The sequence below is a fragment of the Plectrocnemia conspersa genome, unplaced genomic scaffold (genome assembly GCF_051122295.1).
Source record: "Plectrocnemia conspersa isolate PC_06_02 unplaced genomic scaffold, ASM5112229v1 ptg000001l, whole genome shotgun sequence".
NCBI lineage: Eukaryota > Metazoa > Arthropoda > Insecta > Trichoptera > Polycentropodidae > Plectrocnemia > Plectrocnemia conspersa.
This window is the reverse complement of record NW_028277165.1, coordinates 14,635,260-14,647,498: the sequence shown is the minus strand read 5'-3', so window position 1 is coordinate 14,647,498 and position 12,239 is coordinate 14,635,260. Positions and strand designations below refer to the sequence as shown.

General features: G+C 29.5%; 1 protein-coding gene across 3 annotated transcripts in view; it reads right to left on the bottom strand.

Moving 5' to 3' along the window:
• The window catches only part of Gfrl (Glial cell line-derived neurotrophic family receptor-like), a 221,967-nt gene that overhangs the window by 40,558 nt on the left and 169,170 nt on the right, over nt 1–12,239 (bottom strand). For all 3 annotated transcript variants that reach the window (XM_088186464.1, XM_088186475.1, XM_088186486.1), the window contains exon 2: nt 4,467–4,583. In XM_088186464.1, coding sequence (XP_088042590.1) covers nt 4,467–4,583 — 117 coding nt within the window. The remainder of the gene's footprint in view (nt 1–4,466; nt 4,584–12,239) is intronic.

Genomic DNA, 12,239 nt, shown 5'->3' with positions numbered 1-12,239 from the left:
TCAACATATGTATTAATAACTGTCATATGCCTAGCCATTAAATTCACTAGCTCGTTGTAATACATTGAATAATCTTTAAAATACTTTTTATGATAAGTTCTAGATTAAACTATTGATGTTTATTCATTTTTAATATTACTAAGTTAATATAAATAAGTAACAAGGACGTATAATAAATTCTACTATTATTATATATATAAAAGTTTAATTAAACAATTAGACTTAAATGTTAGCTATTATTTTTTATAATCTTTTTATACAGTATATTTGTTTTAAAATTAAATTACAAGACTCAGTTATAAATTAAGTAAGAACAACTAACCAGTTTTCTTATTAATATAGTAAGTATGAAAGATTGTAAAGTTTTCCTTCTCGAAAAGTTGATTCCGTCGAGACGTCAACATAAGAGAAAGAAAATTATTAATAATCTACACAGATACGTACTAATTGAGCTATCAAAAACAAACTTAATTATGAAATTTCTAAAGGATCGTAACAGCGTTTGATGAATCGTATTTTCTCATTATTTGCGTATTTTTGCAATGTACAAGCCAATCACATGGGATTTGCACGTTGAACTTTTTTGTTGTTTTATTATATGAAAAATATTTACAGATTTTTTTATCATACAAACATATATGAACGTCATGTTTCATCTCTACATGACATTCTGATAAATTCATATGAAATAACGTAGGCTTATTCACATTAATTTATGGCATAGTGTACCTAAAAATATAATAATCAAAGCAACGCGATTTACCAACCATTTTTAGTCATAATTTATTTACGTGTCATCAATTTTGATCATCGAAGCAACCATTCGACTGTGGTCAATGATTGACAAATTATGTGCAAACAATTTGAAATTGCAATCATTTTATATTCCGGTACATTAATAACCATGATAAAGCTGTGTTTCTAAAATTTAATATTAGATGTAACGTAGAGACGTATCGTATAATACAACACAGTTAAAAAGTACGTTACCTTTAACATTAATTTAATTAGTTAAATAAATTAATTAAAGTAATAAAATATTTAATTATAAAAGTTTGATATCATTAATGAATTAATTAACTTATAATATTTTTCATCGCGATTACAAGAGAAGCATCTTATTGTGCCAAGAAAATATGTTCCTAGGGCTTGAAAATATAAAGAAATACGTTTCTATGGTATATAAAATATAATATAATTTAATTGACAGAAAATGTAATATAACAAGGCATGTAATTTCAAAATGAAAAATTGGAGGCCATACATATTAGATAATGTATGAGGTATTAGTAAAATATAAAACGTTATTTTGTTTTATATACAGAATTTTTGATAGTGAAAATGAGTTTTAATAAATCTAAGAATTCAGATACAAATTGCCACAATTTTATGAAAATGAGCATTTAGAAAGTAATATTTTTTAATATTAAAAAAATGTTAAGATATTGTTGCTCAAGTTTTGAATAATAGAAATATTTGTTTATCATTTATAATTATTTCAATGACATAAATAAATAAAATTTAGAATAAAAGAGCATATGCTGGGTGCATAGTAATATACTAATAAAATATTTTATATTTTTATTAGGGCATTATCGCCACATGTGGCTACGCTTTTTGTGATAAAAGATAACCCCTTGTTTGTTTACTAATTCCGGTATGTGCTTATGAATAGCAGGGTTTTATATCGTTAATTTTACACAATCGTGTTTAGATTTAATTCTTTCTTTAGATTCCATAAACTCGTTATACTTATCCATGCTAGCTTAATGTTTGTTGTTACAACATGTTTGTTGTTACAACATGTTTGTGTTCTATCTTACATTTGTTAAAAGACTATGCATCCTCAAACTATTATATTATATAATATATTGCATATGCTTAACATCTGTTCGTTTTTTAATTGACTATCTATGTTTTAAGCATTATTAATAAACTTAAGCTTAATCTCATCAGGCAAACAAAAACTTTAGTTTTGAATTATACTCATATTTTTATAAATTGTTACAAGTTTCATCATGAAAAGTTCTTCAGAAATGAGTAGTACTTTTACCAAAATCGTTAGTCATTTGGAACAAGAGTAAAATATTTTAAAACTTATGTAGCAATTTATACAAAAAATAATTTGCTTTAAAATATCATAGCTTAAGATGATACGTATTCTTTTAATTGTTATTTACAAAACACTTATGGAATATGTACCAAGTTTTTGTTATATTTGTGTATTAAAACTAAGGATATGTAAAATGCAATCATAGGTTCTCCATGTTATTGTGGCGTTATCGAGTATACTCGAGAAACAGTAAATTCGTTTGAAGATGCCTGGTGTGATCCAGCCGAAATATCACGATAAATAAACGAAACGTGAAACACCCGTTTCGTTGATCGTTGTTCTTGCAAAAATATAATAGTATCAATATTTCAATAACCGCGATTTATTAACTAATTTTGTAGATTCAACATGTTTATTTAATATCTTAAGCGAATAAATAATTCGAAGGTGCAATAATGAAAGGTAAGTAAGCTTTAAAACTTTGAAATACAATTTAAAAAGAAATCATAATAGTATAGTATTATAAACAGGAAATTTGAATTCTTAAACCTGTTTACAAATTTGTAAAATAAATTTATTTTTAAAAATCGACAAACCTTAGCAAATAACAATATGACATGGACTGCTTTTAACTAGTAGTTAAAATATTTAACTTGAAAATTAATTTTATTTGTAACAGAAAATAATCAATCATAAAATTATTTCATAATTTATAAATATCGTTCAAAAAATGTGTTACTTCTCGAAATCACAAGGATATAAAATATATTTGCAATCCTTTACTGAATTTCTCGAAATATATTAAGGGGTATATATTTATTGTTTTTGAGTGGTTACTTAGTAAATTGACCGTCAGATTTTGTGGTGAAAATATTTATAAAAATTATAATGCCAAATCGTATAAAAATAGGTTACCATATCTTATTGAAAATACAATATCATTGATAATACAATTCTTAAAATACAGTTTTGATAAAAAAATATTAAAGAAAAAAAAACATCTATGTAAAATAATGATTAACATTTCATTATTGATGATACATTTTTTAGTTCACTGTAGATGGTGATTAAAACACCAGGAAAACAAATAATTTTGGCTGTTTTTTTATACTAAATTTAAAGGTTAATTATATGGAAAATGTTTGAAAAGTGTTTTTAAATGTTAGACAACGAAAACTTTTATGGACCAATCCACTCATAAAATGCAATTAAAAATCAATTTGTTTTAGTGCTCAGTACTAGATTTGTTTCCAAATTTTGATATAATAATTGTTAACTTTAGTCAATTAAAATAAAATTTATAAATATCTTGAATCCACAGGATATGTTTATCGCGTTTTGACAAAACTATGAATAAAAAAGTCAATAAATTATATATTCACGGTTGGAATTAATTTGACTGTTTTTACTATTTTTTAAGTGCTCAATCTATACTTTAATTTTATGTACAATGGTAAATTTTTGCGGGGTGCAAGACATTGAAGAAGTTGGAAGCCCTATGTATTATTATTTAATTAGAAATGTAATGTTTTTATTGTAATTACTAAATAAATATTTTAAGCAATTAGCGTCGCTTTGATAGCGATTGTACTTTATTAATTACTAGTACAAATTATTTGTTTCGATTTCACTACCGATGAAAATCTCTTGTTTAAAATAACAAAAGCTTTCATCCATTGCGCTATATTCGCCACAAATTATAGATTAATGAATTTTCAGTTAATATAGTAGTTGAGTTATTTTGCTTTTCGATGTATTGAAATAATTATCAATATATTTTTGACGAATATGGTGTTAGAAAACTATGTGACATAATTAAATAATAGACAATAAAAAATAAGAATATTAATTATTGAAATATATATATAACTCTAATAACTACAATTTATTAGTAAAAATATATTTATTTATAGCTGGATATTTCCGCATTTGCTTTAGAATATCTTTCGTATACTTTTCACACCTCCTACGTATTTTCTATGTCATATCACGGTATGAATAAACTAGAATATTCCAGCACCTCGCAATAATTTAACACAGGTTCCGCTACAAAAATAGAATCTCTATTCTAGTTTCATCAATCGGCAGCCAGGAATGCGCACGAAAATGTGCATTTTAAATATTTCATCCCGTCGGATCGTAGAGATCCGCAGACATCAACGAGATATTAATTATTAAAAAGAACACCGGCCTTAAGGATGAAAATTGCCAAAGTTAAGAGGGGCTCATCTCGCAGAGGCACTTGGGAGCCATGCGTCAAAGCCGAGCCGCGAATGGCCAAGATTCCCGGAGCCAAATGCGCCTATTGCGAAAATTTATATGGGTGTTCGTCGCCGTAACACTTTTCGCATATTGTACTATGTGTCTAGTAATTGCCGTGAAAAATGTGCGCGTGTGCGCCTCTTTATCATACCGAGTTCGGATCCGCACACCCTGGGTATAATTTCCAGGATTGCCGAGCAGGAGGCGTCCTCGAAGCATAGCTGCCTTGCCAGGAGGCAGTTCAGTATGGTTATAGATGTTCGAAGCCCTGAAACAATAAAAACAACGATACATTAATATATATTTAGGATTTTACAATTTTAATACAATAATAATAAAAAAAATCGGAAGAAACGTTTACTTGGTTCTGGCAATTGGTGGACTAATATTGATTTATTATATATATATTCAGCTGTTGTATATACAATTTATATATATTCAGTTGTTTGTATATAAAGTATATTTGAAAATGGTTCAAGCAAATAAATTATGAGTGGATCTGCTGACCAATAGAAGAACAGTGCTTTTTAGACTATCAAAGCTGATTTTAACCATATTAATATTGTTGCTGTATATAATTTTTTCTTGGGGTCAGAACAGAAAATTTATTAAAATTATGACGATCGTGACTTGACAGGTTAACATATTATTATATTACAATTTTAAAATACATTAAAAAATGTACACATATACGCATGCATAAATACAAACTCATAATTCATAAATATCTCTACAATCACTTTCAGCAAGTTTTATTAGACCAACAGCACGGGTTTCGTCCTGCCCGTTCCACTGTTACTAATCTTCTGTCGTTCACCAAAACGGTGACAACTTCTCTCGATGACGGAATTCAAGTAGACGTCGTGTATACAGATTTTGAGAAAGTTTTTGACAAAGTTTGTCATACGTTATTATTAAAAAAAATTGTCGAACCTCGGTTGCTCAGATAATTTAACTCTGTTATTTTCGAGTTATTTAAGCAATTGTAGACAGTTTGTAACCTATGGTGGCCGATTATCAAAAGAATATTTTACCCATTCGGGGGTTCCTCAAGGATCCAATCTGGGACCTCTGCTTTTTGTGTTATTTATTAATGACATAAATACAGCAATTAAAAATTCAAGTTTTCTTCTGTACGCAGATGATTTAAAATTATATAAATGCATTCGATCTGTTGCGGACTCCTCTTTACAAAGTGATTTAGACTCTCTGTGGAGATGGGCTTCCGTTAACCGTCTGCCCTTTAGTGTCGGAAAGTGCCATACTGTGTCATTTTCTCGATCCCGTTCGCCATCAGCTTATTTCTACCATCTCGGTGGTAACATTTTGACTAGAGAAACTTCCATTAAAGATCTCGGAATCACTTTCGAGAGCAAATGGAGGTTCTCTCTACACATACACGACGTCTGTGATAAATCTTCCAAGATGCTCGGCTATGTTATGAGGAATGCCTTTCACTTTGACGATCCGTCAGTTATTCGCATCTTCTATGACACCTTAGTTCGTAGCATTCTTGAATCGGGATCTATAATTTGGAATCCCCGAATAGCCAAATATTCCCTTTTAGTAGAAAAAATTCAAAAAAGGTATTTAAGATACCTTTACAAAAGGACATTTGGTTATTATCCGTTCTTATATCCCAGCGCCTTTCTTTTAGGAGCGTTGGGATATGATTCGCTGAGTTCTCGCAGAAAGCTGTATGTCGCTAAGCATTTTTTCAAACTACTAAAAGGTGCTGTCGACAATCCAGCTATTCTCGAGGAATTCCAGTTTTGGGTTCCGGAACATTTTCGAGAATCACGATCGAGACCTCTTTTGATGGCAGTTAGGGCTAGGACATCCGCACTTGCCGACTCGCCTATAGCTGTGGCCATACGGCTCCTTAATACGCTGGCATTGAAAATTGATTTATTTAATGTTAGCTACGAGGATCTGATCCGGTTTATATCTTTTAATTTTAATATTTTATAATTTTTTTTGTTATGTTTAAGTATTGTTATATTTATTTATATATATACGTTTTTTTATGTTTTATAAATTTATAATTTGCTTTCGACCATCGTGGCGCATTGGGGTAACCTGTTAGGCCACGATGGTCTTAATTTAATCGAAAAAAAAAAAAAAAAAAAAATATACGCACACACACATATAAGTAAAAACACGAAAACAAGATAAAAGAACAGACACAAATCACCTCAAGAGGTGTGAATTGTCCCACGCGAATTGAACCAAAACTCTGTGCACAAGAAAATGTCAATATCTTCTTCTGCACAGTATTGTGCAGAAGAACGGCCTTTATCAGAAAAGAGTTGACAAGTAGTCCAGTTCTAGACTTTATTGGCAAGAAAAGTGGACGCGACCGAGAACTATAATCTCCTTCCGGAGCCCACATTTGGAGCTGCTCGAGCACCGAAGGGTTGTCTACGATGCCCTTGAGCAATTTACAGAAGTGTTTAATTATATAAAAACTTCTACGAGTTGACCAAGAAACGTATTTCAGCGCTCCCAGAATAAAAGCACGCTTTACTTTTTACAGCTTAAATTTATTACGCCTGCGACCATTTTTAATCTCTGCAATGTGCTGGCTAAATTTCCAACGTTCTTAGAAACTCACACCTAAATCCTTAGTAAAGGAAGATATGTCTAGAACATATCCGTTTACATTTTCAAATCATCTGCATATAATAAAAAAATTGAATGATGCATTGCTGTTTCTATATCATTAATGAACAATAAAAACAGCAATTGACCCAAGTTGGATCCTTGAGGTACTCCAGTAGAGGCCTTATATCGTTCTGAAAAAGAGTTTTTATACTTGACGAACTGATATCTATTGGTCAAGTTATTTGAGAATAGGTTTATAAGACCTTCAGAAAACCCGAAATTAGATCATTTTTTTACAAGTAAATCATGATTAACTTTATCGAACGCCTTTTCAAAATCTGTGTATATAACGTCCACTTGTACACCAGAGTCCAATGATCTTGGAACATAGTTAGAAAAGATCACGAGAATAGTGACAGTGGATTTAGATTGACTTCATGTAAGAACGAACATCTCAGGATAGTAATTACGACCACATATTTATAATTGCCCTGATTAAGCGTCTAGTGATTGTAAGTTATTCGTATAAATTAATTTAAACTCTGTGGAGTAATTATTTTTAAGCATTTATCGAAGTGAACATAGCGAGTAATGAGTAGGTAAACAGTACTCCACTAAAGTTTTTCCAAGAGGGTATAAAAAATATTGTTTCTCGTTGAATCAAGACCTTAATGGAAATTACTCTTAAAATTTTTCTCGTATAAAATGAATTTTACACAAGTTGTACCTCGAAAGAATAATGAACGTTTAATACTTTTTTCGCATACATACATATATACAAAAAATGATTCCTCACAACAGCAATAAGTATTTAATATTTAGTATATAAATTTTATTCTTATTAAATACTAGTTGGCCAAAAAATTTATAAGTATTATATAATATTTTAGAGATTCTAACCGAAATTAATTTAAATAAATTTAAATTAACTAAAAACTATTATTATTTTAAATTATTTTTAATGACTACCTTCATTACATAAGTGTTCACTGACTGATGCGCAATTTAGTCTCTGACATATTTTTACCGTAAGTTGCAATTAAAATTAATTTACTCCCCGCGCAAAAGTTTATTCAAAAGTCGGGAAAACTTCTCGAGTGTGGGTGGGTATCCTTTGAGACGTTACGGATTTTTAAGTCAAACATAAAGGGAGGTTCGGGAAAAGCATTAAACCGTTGTTAGTCTTCAGCGCCGCGAGCTTTAAGATGGAATTCAAAGCCATTTCGCATAATGGCTCGCAAACGACTTGTAACGGCCTCTAACGACGACGAAACCCGTTACCAGGACGCTAAAGCGTATACAAAACCTTTTACATGTATATGCAAACGTTTAACCAAATTGCCAATTAGTGACAATCATAGTTTCGAGATTTCGCCTTTAACCTTGCGCGTGTGAATTTCCGCCCTAATGCCTCCCGTTCGCTCGTTTAACGGAATGATAACGAGGACAAAAAATATTTATTGTGCCAGTTGTGAATATACGAAATGACAATTATCGTAACGATTCACTCCTACATTTCAACGTTTATTATTCATGAACGTTAATTGTTTCACAAATTATTGTGATAAATTATTCAATATCTTCGACGTACGGTCCACTCTTGATAATTGAGCGGAATATGTTTATAGTTAAATATTATTAGGTACGGCTATAAAAAGTTATTAAATAATTTAAATTTTAAATTATTACTTATTTAAAAGACCAGAGTAGCAAATATACATTTTCAACTTGTTAAACCTTTTAGAAAATTTTAATAAAAAGTATTTTATAATTAAAACCAGCATGAGTAATAAAACCCACAAAAAAATATTTTAACGGAAATAAATTAAATTCAAAGTTATATAAATATTTGCGAATTTGTATTTTTAATTTATAAAAAAATATAAATATATTGATTGATGTATTTTTATCTTAATCATATATTTCTTGATTTTTGAAAAGGAAATTCTAATCATTATAAACAGCATGTACAAACGCAACCCCACTGACACATTAAAAAAAAAATTTACTATTAAATCTTTCGTTGTAACCTGACATACGTAAGTCCAATGCGTTACAACATGATATATCTGTGTCTAATGAATCAGTCAATCAGTTACAATGAATACTTACAAGTGAGTATTAAGCATTAGACTTTTTAGTCTGACAATCGGTGACATCTATATAAATTATTATGAATCATTATAAGTATTTTAATTTATAATCAATAGATGTCACTTTGCAGCTCTGTGCCGTTTTTTAATATTAGCGCATTTTTATAAATAAAAATTCGAGTGTAATACCGTGGCTCGAATCCGCGACCTTTGGGTTACCAGTCTAGATCTCACGGACTACGCTATTTCAACCATTGAATTTACATCATTGATAAACGAAAGGAATAGCATCGGACATAAATTAGACCCATGAGGAACTCCGAAACATGGAAAATACTTGTCGGAGCGACGAGTAACTTAAGAAGAAGCTTAAAAAAGGTTGTTTATTTTCCGAAGAAGTAGCTAGTTACAAACTTTTCGAACGCTTTTTAAAAGTCAATGTACATAGACAACATCGCTTTGGATATTGGTATCTAGGGACCTCGTGAAAGCCTTCGAAAACCATAAGGGACTGTGGAAAGACGCGGGTGATAACCGTATTGTTATAATTATAGATACACCTATTAAAACGTTTAATGCAAAAATATATTGTTATATATTCTGAATATTTATTTTCATAATTACAGCAAATTGAAAAAACAGACATAATTTTTTATGATACATCAAAGTAAAATTAACTTTTAAAAACTGTTATTATATTAAGACCTTGATAATTTACAAGATTAAGTTTTTTTAAATTTCTCGAAAATGAAACAATATCAAATCTTATATGTATATGTATATGTACATATATGTATATGTATATGTACATATATGTATGTACATATATATTTATGTATGTACATGTTATGTAATGAATAAATCTAGATAGAGAGGCGAATGAGTTAAAAATACGAGAAAAATATCATCTGTTTGTAGGGAAAAAATATTCACACTGTATATGTATATATGTAATATAACTTTCGCAGATGATGGCTCTAATCTAGAAAGTTCAAAAATTACTCGTCGAAGTTGAAAATTGCCGAGGCGTAGTTTTTATTTGTTACTTTTTATAGTGGGTCGTTGCGTGTTGAGACATTAAAAAGTTTCGCAGGGGACACCGTGCAAGAGCTCAGGGCTGCGGACGCGTGTTGTTTGACGTATGATCGGGAGGTATAAAATAAGTTTATGACTGGCGCTTTATTTATTTACATTATTACGCAAACGATGACCATTATCCCGTCGTGAAAAATACATTATGAGCAAACAGCTTTTGAGTGGACGACAAAGTTTTGGCGTTTTTGTTAATTCATCCCGTGTCATCGAAGCCGAGTGAATGGGGTAGTTAAGTATTTTCCCTCTAGAGTCGTTTAAGGTATTTAATCTTAACGTTTTGATACAGGATGCACTAAAATGGTCAGGATAGTATTAATTACTATTTGCTTCTTATTCATTCCTTACAGAGTGTTACCTCGATCTTTTTAATAATCTGTAAAAAGACAGACAAGCATTGAAAAGGCGTTTGATAAATGTTTTTACGAAAATAAGGAATTTGAATGAACATTTTAGATGTTGTATTTTTTATTGTTTTTTAAAAAGAGCCGTAAAAAATAAATAAAAACCCATGATTTCTTAAAAAATAATAATATTGGTTGAGGTAAAAAATAATAATTGAGGTACATATTTATTTTTTATGTATTGAATAATATGTTAAAATAAGTTGGGTTATAAAATTACATATTGAAAACCTCACCTTATTTTTTGTATATTTTTAAATATTCACAAATCACTATTTGTGTATATTTTAAAATCATATTTTTTTTGACAATCATATTTCTTATATTCAAGTTGGTATTATTTAAAATTGCTGGACACGTACTTCCATTTTATTTCCTACCACTTTTTTGTAACAAAGAGTTTGTTTTTGTCGATCTATATATTAAGTTAAATTCTGCACATATAGTAACAATATAAAAAAGTGATATCCTAAATAAAAAAATAAAAAAGACACACATACCTCGCTACTTTTACACAGTTTGCTACATTGCCATTTCATTAGCTGATTGTTTTTGGATATGCAGCTATCATTTTGATGTGTGTACAATCAATTGTTGTGAGTGCAAGTAGATTAATAGATTTTGTATTTTGGTCACAGTGTCAATTTATATAAAATATATTTGTGCAAACAATTATTTATTGCATTTTATGCGTCCTGCTTTTACTTGTTTAGCGGTCATTGCTGGTTAAACTATACAAATAGAAATAAAGTGTTTATTAAAAATATATTCCTAATTCAATTATTGTGCTTTATTTTATTGCTATCAGTACGATGTTAATTCTTTACGAGTAAAAGAAATTAGTTTTGCATTCAAAAGTAGCTGTACATAAAAATAGTAATCTATTTTTATTTGCGACTGTAAGTGAGGTAAGATTTGGAAATATTTATTTTATTTAAAAACGAATATAGTTTAGATTTCAAAGTTGTCACTAGACAGATGTAATGAACCTACTGGCAAAAAATGTCCCTTTATTTGACATTGCTTTGCGGTTCAGGTTTCAGTAAACATCTGCCATTTGTATGTCTTTAAAACATCACTTACGTTTTTCTCCGATACAAGGTGGTTATCAAAGCTTTAGGCAATAAAATGATTATTCTGAATGAATGTTAATAAATATAAAGCTCATACGTACATAAACAAGTTGTTAGATTTTCTTATAAATAAAATCAAAGTAAAATATATTGTAATAGAGAAAGCACTAGGCATAAATGACAATAAATATAAAATAGAAAGCTATATTGCAGGCTGTAGATATTTATATTAAGTAAAATATCTATACTTTAAAACATAAACAACAACAATAGCGACGTGACATTTGCTCGTGTTACTCTGGCTGCCATTTTTAGGTCAACTGTGCTATTTTAAACAATAAACTTTTATTTGTTTAAGACATATACGCGCAACTGCAATATGTGGCAATGAAAGCGCGGAAAAAGTTGAACAACGATGTTCTGATGACCAATTACGTGCTACTGCAATGCGTACAATAAAATATTTTTTTAATAACAGGATGAATAAAATAACTTATAAAAAAGAAATAATGAGTTTATATCTATAAGCAAATGCGGATAATAAATCTGATTTATTCGTGTACAAGCTCAACTTAAAACTCAAAGCTTAAAAGATCGATGCTTCTACACTGATATAAAACATTAAGATTACAACTTAATTAATATTCTATTGGCTCTT